The sequence below is a fragment of the Papilio polytes genome, unplaced genomic scaffold (genome assembly GCF_000836215.1).
Source record: "Papilio polytes unplaced genomic scaffold, Ppol_1.0 DF824102.1, whole genome shotgun sequence".
NCBI lineage: Eukaryota > Metazoa > Arthropoda > Insecta > Lepidoptera > Papilionidae > Papilio > Papilio polytes.
The window spans coordinates 465019-482664 of record NW_013525102.1 but is presented as its reverse complement, the minus strand read 5'-3'; the positions used below and the strand labels follow the sequence as shown (position 1 = coordinate 482664).

The 17646-nt window shown below is 31.8% G+C and overlaps 1 protein-coding gene across 1 annotated transcript; it reads right to left on the bottom strand.

Moving 5' to 3' along the window:
• Positions 1-733: 733 nt before the first annotated feature.
• On the bottom strand, positions 734-16072 carry LOC106099851 (alpha-tocopherol transfer protein-like). The gene is made up of 6 exons (XM_013278529.1): positions 15965-16072; positions 6254-6397; positions 3295-3389; positions 2643-2793; positions 2154-2347; positions 734-1468 (listed from the first exon to the last, which is right to left on the bottom strand). The coding sequence occupies exons 2-6, from the start codon at positions 6390-6392 to the stop codon at positions 1121-1123; spliced, it is 927 nt and encodes a 308-aa protein (XP_013133983.1). The 5' UTR covers positions 6393-6397; positions 15965-16072; the 3' UTR covers positions 734-1120.
• Positions 16073-17646: the final 1574 nt, after the last annotated feature.

Sequence of the window (17646 nt, the reverse complement as noted above, 5' to 3'; positions counted from 1 at the left end):
TAAATGTTTTGGTATTAAATTTATTTCTAAAGCACATTGGCGCCTGTGAATTTATCCGAGCAAAGGAAATTACATAAATACTATAAACTGAATAGGTCTTGGAGACTTGCACGAAGTAATTTTAGTATCAAACAAGTCCTTGTTCCCAAACTACACGTTACGAAGGATTATCAGTTGATTGGGAGGTTATATGATAAGGATATATTGAATGGGAGGTTATAGTAGATAGTTACCTCCATTTAGTATTTACCCTAAGGATGAAGGTCCCAAAATGTGTCTTGAAATATTAGGAAGATCTTAATTACAAATAAGTCAATGCTTTAATAACCTTCCACTTTTATAAATCATACAAAACAGAAGTTTAATAAAAAAAAAGTTTATTAATGTAATAAAAAATTACTGGTGGAATACCCCGCAATACAATTTCTTATAACTATTTATTAAACACATAGAAAATTACAAAATTCCCTCATTATTTTGAACATTAAAATATTTACAATGTAATTAATTAGCTCTAGTGACGATTTTATAAAAACCATGTAACGCCATTGCTTTAAATTTAAAATTCTTATCTAAATAATTAAGTTTTGAATAACATTTTATGATTATTATAAAACTAAAACTACATAAAGATCGGTATGCCATTTTTAAAACCAGAAACTTTTTAGAAAATGTTAAAGGATTTAAAACTATTTCATAACATTCCTAAATATTAAAAAAAAGTTATATTTTCAAAACCTTTAACATTTAGGTATCCGTTAAATGGCAAAAAAATCGGAATAATTACGGTTTTTTAGAAGCTAATACTTATTTTATTTTAATAATAGTTATACTACTACTCAAGTAACTTTATCACAGGTTTTTTGACGATTTTCAATATAAAACTAATACAATAAAAACTTACAAATTAATAGGCTAAGTAAAATTAATAAAGTAATTTAGTATACTAATAGCAACATAGACTAAGCGACAAAAAACAGATACTCAAAAATGTATTAAACATAATGAAGAACGTATTTTAAAACCTAATTGATTAAAAAATGCCAAACTAATTTCCTAAACCACTATCCTTAATAAAAAGTTACAAAGTTCTTTTGTAACGTCAATATTTATGCAACTTTTACGACAACCTAACATCATTTTCCTTTAATTTCCTAACAACTTCTGGAGGTAGTTCATCCTCTTGAAACTTATAGCCGCAAGTGATCATTTCTTTTGCAACTGCATAGTTATTCTTCAAGGAATCCAACCAGATGGTGTAAGAATAATCCGGCCAGACTCCACCATATCTCTCCGGTAAATGTTCCGGATCTATGTGCTGGTGAAGAGACTTCACGTCATACCCGTGGAAGAAGATCTTGGACCGCATTGTAGAGTTGAGCAGCGGCTTGAACATATTGTACATCTTGTCGAACAGCCATGAGTGGTTGATGATGTGGATGGCGTGGGTTGTTGCAGGGAAACAAGACTGGAATAGTTTAAGGTGATTATTAAACGATTTTCAACTCTAAACGGAAGAAAACAAGGTCGAAATTGTAATTTAAATGAATATAGTTGTAGTTGAAAAGTTTACAAATCAAGGTATTGTGAGTAGGAGCATAAGCTCTTGTTTGTTACATTGATTTTATTCATGTTTGTTTTCTGGAAATATCTCGAGTATTCCCGCCTACGGAATTTGCTAAATTCGTAAGAATAGAACCTTTTTTTCCCGATATTAATTCAAGTGTAGCTTGGGTCGACACACGACTCTACAAAGGTCAACAAACTATCTTTTGTTGTCGCCTTTGTTTACTTGCACTGTTCTTTAATTATTCATAAGACATGATGCCAGTTTATTTGCAATTTTGTATCCTTTGCTCGTATTTTGATGTACGTCAGAGCTGTTTTATGAGAGTTTTATGAATTATGCATATAATGAACAGATTTGATACACCCTGTCTAGTTATTCTGAGATGAAAAGATTTTAAATGTCACTAAAGTTGTCTTGTGACATATTTAAAGAAAATTCATAATTTCTTACTATTACCGCAAAAAAGTATCGTCCTTTAAATCCATATATAATATAAAAAATGATAACTATAACGTACAGCTACTTAAAAGTATCTTTAGACATAAATTCCCTTTTACAAAAATAAAACTTTCCTTTAACTCACCACTAAGAGTTTTACAATCTTGTTAGCTATGGATGGTGTGATCTGCCACGCTTGCTGCGTGCCAATATCTGCCAGGTCGAAGATCGCCAGACCGCCGAGGATTTGGTTGCGTTGCTCCAGCATTCCCAACTCCATAGCCAAGATAGTGGCTTTGAACAAGTCGTCTATCGGAACAGCCTTAGGGTCCCAGCAGCCTAGATTATGTATAACGTGATTATGATTACGGTTATGAAAACAAAGAAGTAATAAACTACAAAATATAAATTTATAAAAAGAAAATAAATAATCTGATTGGCATAGAATAAAATTTAATATGGCAATCTGTATACAAATGTATCATTTACTAGCTCTTGTTTGCGACTTTGTCAGCGTGAATTTAAAAAAAAAATGCCCTACACCACTCTCGCACACTTAAGGAATCTTTTAGTAAAATCCTCTAAAACTCGGTTTGTCCATTTCGGTTACATCTAATGTCTATGGATAATTTACCAATTCTATAGATAAGTAGTCTTCGTCCATTCTGGTCGTGGTAAGGCGGCACGGCGAGTACATTCGAATCCCCAACGTGGCGGAGTTTCAATGGATAGACGTCTTCAAATAGCTGTGAATTTTCTTGCTTGAAACGGTAATAATTCACCATCTGTATATAATAATACATTATATATCAGAATACTATTACTAAGTGTAATTGCTCGAGATATCCAATGTCAAAACATCTTTAAAACACAATAGTTATCTCAGTTTCCTAAAAGTGATAAGAGACAATAATGTTTCTATACGTTTTGTATTGTAGATGAGAAAACGTAACCTCTGCTTGTCTCTTTATGTTCTTTTAATAAAAATTCAAAATAAATTAAAGCTTCGGAACCTTATAACTTTTACTGAATATTTCGCTACCCAAAGAAAATCAAACATTGTTCTTGAAATTATAAGGTTTCTATGAAATCTTGAACAATGCGTGTTTTGTATCACAAATAAGTTAATCATTATTTTTTAATAATAAAACGAAAAAAATATATATTGATAAATATAGCAAAAGTGAACAAAAACGAAAAAGAAAAGAATGTGTAATAAAATCTACGTTTAAATTTAGTAATTTTCATACAAAATTGTAAAATTCCCAATTAAAGTGTATACATACCAGTCTGTGAGCTCTTTGTGGTATGAAATTTCTGGCTCGCAAAAATCGTATTAAAAACTCGTCGTCCATACGGTGTGGGTCGCACTCACCACGTTCTGAAATAAAACGATAAAAAAAACATTGTGAGAAACACAAAAAAATACTTTAAAGTGCTGTCTGCATCTTTTATATTTTGAGCAGGTAATATTTTTTGGTCAAGCCACAAAAAACTTTAAGAATTTAATCAGACATTTAAGGGCACAGTGTCATGAACTTACGCCTACCAATGACACGATACACTTATTTTTACGTGTTTCAAAAGCAATATACAATGGTGAAATACCTTTATAAGAATTCAAAAAGAGAAATTATATATCAAGATTAGAAGAAACGTGACGCTTGATCTTAACGTAAAGATTAGAATAACTGCTTTGTTTTACATTTCTTAATCGAATTATTGCAAACTTTTTAATTAACTAAAATAATTGTGCATATATCAACAAGAAGTTTATGCTACAATTTACGAATTACTCTATTGTTACTTGCATAAAGGAAAATAATAGTGGCTTTATAATTTAGGCAACTTTATGAAAATTTTAGTAATTTACTATTTAAAATTTAATACCTATATATCCTAGCTTTACACGCACGGATATGTAACTCGGTTGTTAATTACTTCTCTAATATCCGTCTCTCGGATTTCTGCCCCAGCGGTTTCCATCCATACACTAGTTTATTGACCTTTGAACTGAGTCTATTTTAAAGGGATGCTTAAAGTTTTGAGATTTAGTTATAAATCAGTATTTTAAAATCATTGATTTAATGCCGAAAAAATCCGTAAACATAAACTAGACTAAATTAGAAGTAAAACGATGTTATAAATAACATAAAAGTTCATGATTCCGTGTTTTATCTAGTTAGGTGACAATTCAACGACAATGAACTCATGTTCATGTGCTACTGATTTTAGTGTTGAAATCCATACAATAAAATTCGATACATTCAAGGAATTTATGTATTTGCTCGTCGCGTTGCAATACATTTGTCGCGCGTCAAAGTTGTAAAATAATATTAGATAACAGGTGAGTAATGCTTGATTACAAACATCATAACAAGGTTGTTAGGTTTAATTAATCAATAAAATTAGTAACGTGTTTAATCATTAACAAAGTACAGAGTTCGGGAAACTTCCACAGAGGTTAACGACAAGGAGGTTTACGTCTCCTTCATTTTAACACGACGTTATGTTCTTCACCTGTTTAATTATATTGCTATACAGGTTGATTCTTAAACTGTGTGGAGGTAAAACTCTACCTCCACCTCCACAAAGTTTTTGATCCGGCATTTAAGAATCATACTGTATGATGATGTTAACCAGAAAGTGTTAAAATTGAATGTGGATGGCTGCAAAGGATGGATTGTGAAAGAGGATATGCTTAAGAAGGGAGTGGATTCAGATATGACGGCTGATAAGAGGTATGGAAGAGCAGCACATATTGTGCTAACCCTTCATAGGCATACGGCCAAGTTGACGATGAATTAAGAATCATACTGTATGTAGAGTTACCATATGTAACCAACTTTAAGCTATCAATAAGACGCCTTGGCACCGATTTGTAAACAAAGAACGTAATCCTTTTATTGTGACTTTGGCCCGAACATGGATCGTGTGTCACGAACTAGATCTATCATGTCTCGTTCACTCACACTATTGAGTGAATGAAATGAATGAATGACAAATGTCACAATGAACAGATACGTTTAAAATAGTTCAAAGATTTAGTATTTACTATTAGTTAATATGTAATCTCATCTAATCTGACTTAATCTTGAAATGATAATATGTGTTGGAATAGAATAGATAGCTAAACAGATATGTTAATAATTTGTATGTTATTCTTTTTTTAAATGTGTCGAAAGTAAAAAAATACATGTCATGTAAAAAACGATTCATGTTTCCTAAATTAACATAGTTTTACATAATTTATTTTAAACATCTGGACATAATTGTATTAAAAAACTGACGTTGGTAAAGCGTATGTTAAGTATATTACATTCTGTTAGTCAATTTAGTAAAATCCTTAATAGTTACTAAACAAATTAGTAAATAACGAGGATCATTGTTCTAAGCAATTCACTTAGCACGACATTGTATAGTGACATTTTACTTTATAAGCCTAATTAATGTAGACTTTAATTTTATTGACATTGTATATAATATTCAATACTAGAAAGAGATGGATGGATTGCGTGAAAGGTGACATGATCAAGAAGGGAGTGATGACTGAGATGACGGAGGATTAGTAGGAGAGTTAGTTGGAGGACGAAAACCCAGTGCACCGAACCTACGGGAGTAGAATAAGGCAGGGGAGATGACTTAATATTCAAAACTGTTATTGGTTATAATAGAAATTGCAAATAAACAGACTTCAAACATAACAGAAAGAATAATTTATATTGCACCATTACCAATAATGCCAACACGTTTTCTATCAGAATATGAAACATTGTATTAATTTATTACATTCAATCAATGTTAAATCTTGTCAAAAGACATCAAAATAATAATAATATGAATGAAATTTTATAATTTCGTTCGTTACTTCAATTAAAATGGTAATCTAAATTTTACATCAATTTAAATTTACTAGGAATCGAATATTATATCTAAATTTTATTTATATTGCGTGGGTAAAAATATTAAAACAGTGTTCTTCAGAAAATCAATTCTGATTTAAAATATTTTAGCTTAAACTATAAACTCCAAATCAAACATAACGCGATAATTGTTATTTTTAATCTGAAAATATTAATTTCTATAAATTAATTTTAACACTGGTCTAGTACTGATTAGTTCATAAATAGTTGAATTTCGTCGTAGATAAGAGATTTAAATCACCCTTTATTTATAAACCCCTCGTTGGGGAAGTAAGTGATGAATGCAACCGCGGACAAGTTTTTTTCAAAATTAAGAACATACCGTATATAATGTCTCTCAGTTCGTATATGGCCTGTAGTCGTGTGCTGTCGTCCTCGCCGCAATGAAGACGAGCGTGCTCCAGCAACTCTTCCGCTGGCTCGCCCAGCTCCAGGTCCACACTATAGTCAGGCGCCGGCATCCTCGCTGCAAATAATTATACCTTGATAACTTATTAAAAACAGACATCTTAGTCTAATCAATTTAAATAGCAAAACTATAAAACGGAGGCGAAAATTATTATATTAAACATTTTATTATTGACTATTTTTTTTAATTATAATTAGATTATAAATATTAAAGTACACAAAAATGAAGATGAAATTAAATTTATATTTACTTAAAATCTATTAAGTTAATTTGTCTTTGATAAGCTAAGTTAATGGTGTAAGATAATCTTATAAGCAAAAGGCACAACTTGACCCCTTGAAGTTCGTTGACTTCGATTGTTTCACAAACTTAAACATTATTTCAATAATCGAAGTTATCTGCTTACTTAATACTAACTTGAGTATTTTTTCTTGCAAAATCATTGATTCACCCGCGTTATTATGCGATATTTTTTTTTATTTAAGCATTAGATTTTTTATTAAAACTATTTTAAGAAATCCTCCATAGTACAGACAAAATGTTACACCGTTGTTAATAATTATTACGCTATCTGTTATTAGGACTGATAAAAACAGCACGGTTTTAATGCTTTTTTCGCAATTCCTTAACTCCATATGCCAAATTATGAAATAATATAAATTGTTTTAAGATAATAGAAACACAGAATGATGTTCAAATGCCTATGGGCCAAGTTAATTACGTAATGACATTTGAAAAAGTCTCTAAAAAATTATCTGCGTATATTTGTAACCTTACAAATAGAGGTTCTTTATAAATGAGTTTTTTCTGTGTCAAGCAAGCATGTATTCATTTTAGATTTAAACAAGTAAACTTAGATGTGTGGTAATTATTGTTAAGGTAAATATTTTTACAAGCTATTCATGACCATTTTCTCACATTTATCTAGTTGAATAGTTCTTCCGTATAACCATTAGGTATGATAGTCCATATAACAAAAGACCCCTCTGGGAAATTATCAGGGCTACATCGATGAAAGCTAGTGAAATGCAGTTAGTGAACGGCTTTTAGTGAGTTACTGGCGCGGTACACAGGCCAGTCACGACATGAACAGAACTTTCGTATGTTAGCAGTACGCTAAAACAATAGTTAGAAGATTTATTAGTGTACAGGCTTTCGCCCGCGACTCCGTCCGCGTAGAATTAAAAAAAAACTATGTTGTGTTCTTCCAGACTATCCTCAACATTCTTACCAAATTTAAACGAAATCTGTTCAGCCGTTTGGCTATAAACTCTAACAAACATCGACTCATCCATCCATCTATCCATCTATCTAAACTTTCGCATTTATAATATTAGTATGAAGTATGATAGTTTACAGCAGGGATAGCTAACCTTTGGCACGCTCACAATGTTTTGGGCACGTCGATAATCATAAAAACACTACGACAAATTGATATTATATGAAAAGTAACCGCGATGTCATTACCATGCACCATGGAATTGACATAATAATCATTTAAAATTATTTGATAGCACGTCTAAGACCGCATAAAACATTTTTTTTTAAATGGCACTTTGTTGCATTAAGGTTCGCCACCCGTGGTCTACAATAAATTGCATTGCGTGCACGATATGGGCTTAGACAAAGAAACCACCGATGCATGTTGTTGGTAATTCAAATAACTTTGATATTACCTCGGTATCAGTAGTCGGGTTTTATGCTGAGAGAAAACTCCTAATTGCGAAGTTTTGGTACACTTGCCAAACGTCATATGGTCACCACGTACAGTACATCTCTTAAAAATGGTAACCTTTTTTATTTAAAGATATATCACACTCATCACTTACAGTTCCAAGTTATACAAAACTATATAGCAAATCTAACCGGCAAACTAGTTTCTATTAACAAAGCCATTGAATTTTGTTCTCAGCCGTTAATATAAAAAAGTTGTTGTTTTTCATGAGTACATCAGATAACAGAACGTTATTGTGGGTACTCATGAAATTCACACAACAAAAATATTGACATTACCATATGCCGTAATTAGTATCCTATAAAACACAATAGCATTGCTAAATAGAAGTATACGGTTGCGATACGACACGTTGTAGTTAAGCGGTCTTTGTTCGTTTTGAATTAATAACACTAGACTGTACTAAAGATAATGACAAGATTCTCATAAGTTCTCGTGTTTCATCCCTATAACGGGTAAATATTAACTTACCGCTATTGTAACGTACATATAGTTTTTGGTTATTTAATACAAGCTGTTTTCGTGCGGCTTCATCCGCATGAAATTATGAAACTTTTTTATATTGTTTACATTTGTCATATTATAAAGTTCTATTGTCAAAATGACATGACATGATAAAAAACCATGGAAATCTTGCTTCCTTGATGTTGTCGGCTTGTTGTTTATGGTCCCTTTTCCACATGAAGGTATTTTTCCAATTTTTTATCCTAATCCTTTTAAGCGTAAAAACATATAGCCTTAAGCGTGTCGTAAGTGTAGGGTTTTATTAAAGAAAGTATTATTCAAAAATATGCTATGATTGGTGACATCCTACGCCGCAAAGTAATGTGTGTTTACGCTTTGATATAGATATAGAAAATGGGCTGAAGTTTTGTAAAACATTAATCAATGTTAGGAATTATTGCAATGAACGATGCAATAATAAATCTTTTTCAAAATAGAGCATGCGTCGATGATGTAAATGTATTCATTTGTTAATACATGCGTGACATAATGAGACAAATTGTTGGATACGCATGTCCGGTCGAGTCTTCCAAAGGTAGTTCGCCTTGGCTCGAAGTCGCATTAAAAGCAGGAATTCTAAAGGTCAAACTCCATTAGGCTATAAGCCTAATCGTTTATGAAGTAAATTAAGTAAAAACTAATAAACATCCTGTATGAGTTATATAGCTATTAAAAAGGATCAAGATATTTGATATTAAAATACAGTACCTTCGAGATTTCTTGTAGCTTGTGACTATATTTTCGATGTAGATGTAAGCCAGGAGCAAATGGCTATACAACTTTTATACGAATTTCATTAGCGCTAGCTAAATATTTTATTTAAAAAGGTCAATTAGGCATATTTTAATACGGATATTAAGACTTTATTCAAAGGACAAACGTAAAGATACGGTGTCAGGTTCTGATAAAAAATGGTAACACGATAACCTCGCAATTGAATCGACTTCTGTCATTAGTAGGTCAATTTAAAAAAGAATCAGATATATTAACCTAATTACAACGTTTTTAATCACATTTGTTAAGATATACTTGTACTTGTCCGCGACCAAGTAAATTGAATAAAAGTAAAATGCGGATTGATGGATTGCGTAAAAAATGACATTACAAAGAATTTTAAGATTGCCCTTTGCGAATTGATTAAATAATTTTTGTTGAAATTCTGAAATAAAATATTATTACTAGTATTTTATTAACACAATTCTTAATAAACATTGAGTGTACAGATGCATGAAAAGGAAATGTCATGCATTTTTCGTAGATGATGTATAAATTTAATTTAAAAACATCTTTTAAAGATTAACTTAATATCCAATAAGAATAAATTAATTTGATTACATATTTTTAATAACTATAATATTAAAAATTAATCTAAATTTTAAAATACAATCTGAATGTGGTAATCTCTATATTACTAACTAGCTGTTGATCGTGACTTCGCTCGCGTTATAATAAAAAAAATTATATTGCCTATGTTACTTACTGATAACATAGCTTTGTAATGGTAAAAATTTTGAAATTGGTATAATAATTTTTGAGTTATTACAATACATACAAAAATACAAACCTTTTCTCTTTATAATATTAGAACAGATATTATAAATGCTAAAGTTTAGATGTATGGATGGATGAATAGAAAAAATAGTGAATATTTGTTAAGAGTTTGTGGCTTACAGGCCATTTACAGCCGTTTACTGCTGAACGGATCTAAAATGTGGCAAATACGAGTATATAGAGGACAGTCCAGAAGAACACATTGGCAGTAGCCTAACAATAATTGAGCTAGTGAGTTAAGTTTTTATCGATTTATCTTGAAAATACTAAGCCGCAACAGCATACAAATTGTGTGGAATAACGAGTTTATTTAACTCTTTTTGGTTTTAACTTCTTTAATTGTTTTTTTATGTTCCAACTATTTTATACACAATGTAAGACATTTAAAATAGACTGTGGCCTTCAAATGACTATTCCTGTTTCCTTAATTGTAAGTTAAATGGCTTTATAAAAAGTAGTACAGGACTTCTGGTTTAAATATTTACCTTGTAGCCAAAGAGATTGAAATAACATATAGAGGTGGCATAGTTAACACTTTACTTGAGTTATTAAATAACATTTGAATGTTAATTTTTTATTTTTAATACTGTTTAGTATATTTTTTATCAATAGATGGAGCATATTATAATTTTGTAAAATGTTTTATTACACCAAGCTTGATCACTGTTATAATACCTTTCAGAGAAAAAACCGGTGAAAGAAATTGTTCACTGCGCCTAGTCTATACATTTTTAAAGTTTAGTAAGTCGTTTGACCTTCGATGGATTAAATTTTAATTGAATCAAGCTCATCTCTACAAACACGAGTTATATTTATCTGTTAAGAGTTGAATACGTCATTATTGGATTTAAAATTAACAACTAACATGTCCTTCAATCGGTTTACTTCCTAGAACTTCATAAATATTAACATTGTAATATGCATATTCATTACATAACTTTAAATGTTCTTGATATTTTTGGTTTAACATTTAAACTTGAATAGTTGAGAGACCGTTATGAGATCTATCACATTGATTTTAAACTTCATTTGGAATATCCACTTACTACAAAGGAGTCGATAGTATGTTTTCAGCGCTCCTTGTTCCCCCCCACGCCTAAAGAGTAGAAAAATATCGGATTATTCCCAACCGTCACTCCGCTCTGTCCCCACGTGAGAATAAAAAGTTTCATCCGACCTTTTAGTCCCACTATCACCAATAAGGTGACAGATGGAACCGCTAAGAAATGAAATAAGTTTCAACCGTCCCCTCGTCGCAAAAGGAGAGACCGATGAAACATTTTATTCTCATCTGTTCCCGCATTGGGCAGAGCGGGGTGACGGTTGGGAACAATCCAAAATATCGCTTAGAGAGTAGAATTATGATTTTCGTTCCAATCTACCTAAAACCATTACTACCCTACCTTAAATTCGACTCTACTTACTGTCTTAATGGTAATCTGTAATCTCTACTCATCCCTCTGAGTTACGACTGTGAGTGTTATAAAAATTTGTAGTAGATTTATACGCTTTTAGATTATTAACATAATATGCGTAACATTTCAAAGGCCTGCTCATTTGTTAGTCACTCTAGCATTATACAATGTATGTTTAATGTTATAACACTGTGTAGTTGTGATTCATTAATTCTATGATATGTTATTTTATTACGTGGCTAATACAGCTTTGACCTTTTACATACTGCCCACTTACATTATCTCAATGTTCACTACTTGCCAATGTTCACATAGAATAATTGGCAACTGTCCTGTCTGTCAGCTTAGATCCTACTGGAGATACAACTGAAAACAAACAATCGACCATAACAGAACGTGTTGGACAGGCTTTTTTTGGGGCCGAATTGCTACTGTTTGCCTTGAAGAGGCATTTACAGATTCACCGCGCTTGAGGTGGACGAGCGTAGATGGCGCTTAGCCTAAATTTCGTTTATGAGTAACTAGGCTCAAAAGCTCCCTCAGGAGCCTCGGGTCGTTACTTTATTGTTATTACCGGATTGTGGTTGAACAGGCGTCGCTTGCGCCCTCTTGTAGCTAAGAACTTTTTGCGTCTAAGTCGAAACTAATCAATTATTAATAGAGAGGTTGAACTATAGATGTATATAAAATCATAACATTAAGAGCTTGTAATGGTATCATTATATTATACGCGTTGGAAGATCATATTCGAATCGAAGCGAGGCGTCAAGGTCAACTGCGTGCCAGCAGGCCGGGTGCACCGGCACCGGCAAACAAAACATACGTTTATTTTCATCAAAATCAATACAACCCGACTCGCAAGTCGCAAGTTCGCGTACAAAGTAAACTTGCATTTTACTGCACTAACCAAGGTTGTAAAGAATTCTTTTACTAATGCATATGCATTTATTTAAACAATAAAGACATTTTATTAGTATTCAAGCCGCCTTGACTTCGAAGTAGCAGATATTCGACAGTGGTAATTAGTACCAGACTTTTACACCTTGTTCGCAGCAATACTGGTCATCTTGGCCAATACACAATTTATTTTATTTGTTCAGTTAATAAACTTAAATTTACTAAACTGATTTTAAGACATCTTTCACCAGTAAACAGCGTCTTACTATATATTTTTAGCAAAGTATCGATTTTGTAATAGCGGTTATATTCTTGATTAAATAAGAGTCGGTGGTAAAATCGAAGGTCAGACTCAAGGTTTCCGGTTATTTAAACGTATAATATTATTTTAAGTAATTACCTACAATTGTCGATTTTCAGAGTATCATATAACAAAACTTCCCTTTTCTCTGTTTACTGATCTCTATAAATGGATAGGACATGTTTTGTTTCGTTCCGACTTACACTCATCTTTTGATGTTGCTAACAGTTCTATCAATATTATTATTTCGAATGAGGATTCGAGTTGGTGAGGACCTAGGCCAACAGATACTGTCAAAAATGGTAATAATCGATTAGGTACAAAATACCCTGGTCCTGTCTTATAACCTATCTTTTTATGAAGGTTATTGCAATCTAAGTCAACAGTTAGCTTTAACTTCGACCTTTGGTTTACATCTATTTTAAAATGAGTATAATATGGCAAACTAGAACAGCATTCTTACTAACCTCTCAGCTACAGGAACATAAAATTGTTAACGATAATCGATAGATCGTGACTGTACAAACAAGAAATAAAACTATATTAAAAGCATAATTCTAACAAAAATGTTTATAAATCATTTTTTATCACTGCACCAAATAAGATGAACACATCAAAATATTGCACTTTTATTGCAACACCTTTAAATATTTCAAAATTATTTTCTCAACAGACTTCAGTTAAAATCTGTGATGTAAAATAATTTAAATATTCAGAAAAAGAACTGACATAAATCGATAATGTCCTGCGTCTTTTCAAAACTTACTAAAACAATAAATTGTAAAGTTTAGATGGCTGTTTTGTCGTCTAAGTCTGTGATCGGGTAGCTATGCCATTGGGTAACCAGGCTTTTTATTGTTTCATGTTCTTTTATTTAAAAGTAACTTAAACTTAAATAAATTATTTTCTTTATATGAATATCTATAATTTATTTAATACTAACTTTTGCCCACGAATCCGTCTGCGCGGATGCAAGTAGCCTATGTGTTCTTGCAGACTATCCTTTTCATCTATGTTAAATTTTACTAAAATCCATTTAGCTGTTTAGGCTACAAATTCTAACAAACATCCATCCATCTAAACTTTTGCATTTATAATATTACTATGATCGAACCCATTATTATTTGTAACGTCGTCAACATTTTCTATTAACCAGAAAATTCCAAAGAATTTTATCGTTATACTACTCAGAATTTTACATTAAAGCAAGTTTACAACTTATCATTAACTAAGTAAACAAGTGAACAAGTAATTGATTGAATCTATGCTAACAGGTGTATGTAATTACGTTCTAATTAGACTCTAGAGTTACGCATATTTTTAACCCTTTACTTGACGTAAAGGCTGAAGTTTATTTAAAGTTATATAAGCTTAGCTCATCTATACTTCTATACTAATGTAATAAAGCGTACACACACACTTCTTTGTTGCCTAAGATGTCAGCAATTACAGCATATTTTTGAATAACACTCTTTTAAATAAAAAGCCCTACACTTACGTCAGACACGCTTTAGGTTATATATTTTCACGCCAATAACCTTAGGGGTAAACATTTTGGATAAAATCCCTAATGTGGGAAAGAGACCATAAGTTGCTGCCAACATTAAGGAAACAAGATTGCCAAGGTTTGTCATGTCATGTCAGTTTGACATTTGCTATTGATAATTCGACAAATGTAAACAATAAAATAAATTTTTCATAATTTCATGCGGATGAAGCCGCACGGTAACAGCCAGTATCGTAATACATAACAAATATCAATGAATAGTTTTCATAAATGTCATTAATATTTATCATAGAACAGTTAAAGTTATCGCAATTGGCAAGTAATAAAATTTAAATATTCGCTTCCTGTCTTTCTTTGAATTCTTTGTTAGTTGTTTATGTAACACAAGAGAGTTTTTGTTTCCATCACGTATGAGCCATTTGATATATAGGTTTCTTTACAACATTCGGTCAGTCAGTGATAAGGCAATAACAGTAGCCAGTGTTTCTAAGAAATAAACTGATAAAGAACAGTTTTTTAAATTAATCAGCACATCTAATTCGTATTACAAACATTCTTTTGTTTCTTGCTCAAAGTCCTTTGAATAGTAAACAAAAAAAAAAGAATTTGAAATTGTTTTAAAAGCGTTCGCGATGATATTGTGTACCAATGTGTCGCTTGACCAACCCGCACTGGTCCTGCGTGGTGGACTATGGCCTAGTCACCCTAATTTAGGGTAGGCTCCGAGCCCCTCTGTGGGGACGTATAGTGAGCTGGTGATGATAATGTGTCGCTTGAGCTCAATATAGAATATTGAGAAGAAAATGTAATCTTAGTTTTTAAAAGAGAATGATAGGGAGGAACACCTAAATGTTTGCACAAGGTACCTGCCTGCAGTAGATATAATCACTAAAACTAAGTGATTGTGTTTATAATAACTGAAGATGAACTCAAAAAGTAAATAATCAAATAGCTTAATACAGCGTATTCGACTAGTGAATGCTTTGAGCCCTTATAAAGGTAAAAGAAATTGATAATTAATACATCTAATATCCGTTGGGGATTCATAGACCAGAGAAAGTAGGACATATCGCATTGATGTTTTTTTTAAACATTCTATCCCTTATACCTATAAAAAAATTCGTTTCTCAAGTTAGTGTGCATTTTAAAATATTCCTGCGAAACAATGAAAACCTACCCTTGTTAGGTTCTTATTGTATACTGCATTATTAAAGTCTGTATTTTAAATTCTCAAACGTAATTATGTAATTATAGAGATAAAATCTTTGAAATAATTAATAAATTAATTAACGTCAGAATTATTTTAAATCCATGATAAGAAATTACCGTGAATACATTATAATAAGTCCTATAGTTTTTAAGTGATTACACAAAGGTCTTTATTATTGAAAATAGGTTTGATTAAACAATCACAATATTTGTAGTTAAATATGCTAGTTGTGTTTAGTTATAAAAATTGTAATTGATATTACTTACTACGCTTACTATTTATAACCTTCTTAAATAACTTAAATATTTCACACTTGTAACTTAAATTGCTTAGTAATGAAGTACTATTTTTATTTCACCCGACTGAACCTTATTATTTTTTCTAGAATAAAAAAAAATGTAAAATTTAACCACGTTTGATAATAATAAAATCAAAATTTTACATATAAATTAAATAATGTTTTATTTTAATTAAATTATAAATAAAATATTTCATGATACTCACCCTTAAAATTAACAAAGAAAAATGAACGAAAAATGCGCGCGCTTTTGTCTGCGCCGCGGAGTGGACTGCGCGGGCGACGATTGACTTTGGCACACTGACTCCGAACCTATTTGCCTTCCATATCACCTATACGTAAACATGTACATACAACGCGTACTGATACAAAAACTGCGTAATTATGACACAAGCGTCCCTTTCTTTATTTAGTTAAATACGATGGGATTCTATGAAGATCTTGTATAGAAATATTATTTAGTATCGATATTAATTAAACTTATGATTTTATAAACTAATCGTAGTGAACAGTTGACTATCGACATCATTGAAGGCGCTGTTTGATTATTTAAGAGATTTCCTGTATACGCGTGATATAGCGCCCGCAGTTTACATTAGTCTTTAGGGCCCTTAGTAGCTCATTGGTTTAAGCACTTGACTTGTAGTCTACAGGTCTTGGGTTCGAATCCCGCCATGTAGCAATGTGATTTTCGAATTTTCATATGTACATATTTTACTCTTACGGTGAAAGAGAACATCGTGATGCCTGCACATATCGGCGAAGAAATTCAAAGATATGTGTGAAATCGACCAAACCGCAGTGTGCCAGCGTGGTTGACTATGGTTTAGTCACCCCTTAGGGAATCTCCGAGCCCCTCGGTGGGGACGTATAGTGAGCTGGTGATGAATGAATTAGGGCCCTTATGCGTTGAGCAATACCTCTTTAGCTTATAATACGCACTGTACTCTTCAACTGAGTCCCCTCACAACGCTTGGCTTACTTCGACCAATTATTTTTATTGCTCGTTATCCTAACGACTGAGTTATCGACAAATGAAATTGAAGGTATCTTCTCTAAGTATATCACGAAGTCAAATAAACACGCAGCTCTTTAACAACCTCCTGCGAAACTTTGACTAAAAAAAAAGCTTACTTACGACTATCGACTTCCATTATTCCGATAGTCGTTTCGGTACACGGGCTAATAGCGAAGAGCTTCGACCAACACCTCAAGAAGCTCTCGCTAGACAGTTGTATTAAGGGCCCGATCCAAAAGGCGGTTATTTTAGAAACCGCACGCATAATGAGGAGGTTCCTGTCTCTGCCCTGACCACTGGTTGCTTGAGTCATCGGATTCCGCAGCCGGTGGTGCTCTATTTTTTATATAATATATTTTATTTTATTTTTATATCAAATGTAATGTAAAATGTATTGTATAGAAAATAAGAAATAAAGATATATGGGAATAATAAGCTTACTTAAAATAATCCATTCTCTATAACTATTGTAATTTTATTCATCGATTTGTTTTTTGTAAGTAATAATCTAAAGCAATATCATTTTAAAAGACTTGAACTTTATATTGATTTACAATCAAATGATATTTCAATATTTTTCCTTATATTCAATTTATTACAAATACGTTTCGTAAAGGATGTAAAAAATATCAGATTTATATTCAAGTTTATATTTTATTGCGCAAGAAAGTAAAAAATTTAGGATTTACTAGCCTTTGTACACGAATCTGTCTGCGGGTAGTAAAAATTAGTAAATAGCCTATACGTTTCTCCATACTATGTTTATTTTATATGCCAAGTTTCATCTAGATCCGTTGATCCGTTCTGGAAATACTTATTAACATCCATCCATCCATTCAAACATTCGCATTTATAATATTAGTCATAATA

Bases quoted from the DNA above. Each gene is read 5' to 3' on its own strand.
- LOC106099851 (XM_013278529.1), bottom strand. From the start codon at position 6,392: ATGCCGGCGCCTGACTATAGTGTGGACCTGGAGCTGGGCGAGCCAGCG. The intron at 3,390-6,253 runs GTATGTTCTTAA...GTTTTATTTCAG, and splicing joins ACTGAGAGACATTATATACG to AACGTGGTGAGTGCGACCCA. The intron at 2,348-2,642 runs GTAAATTATCCA...TACATAATCTAG, and splicing joins ACTACTTATCTATAGAATTG to GCTGCTGGGACCCTAAGGCT.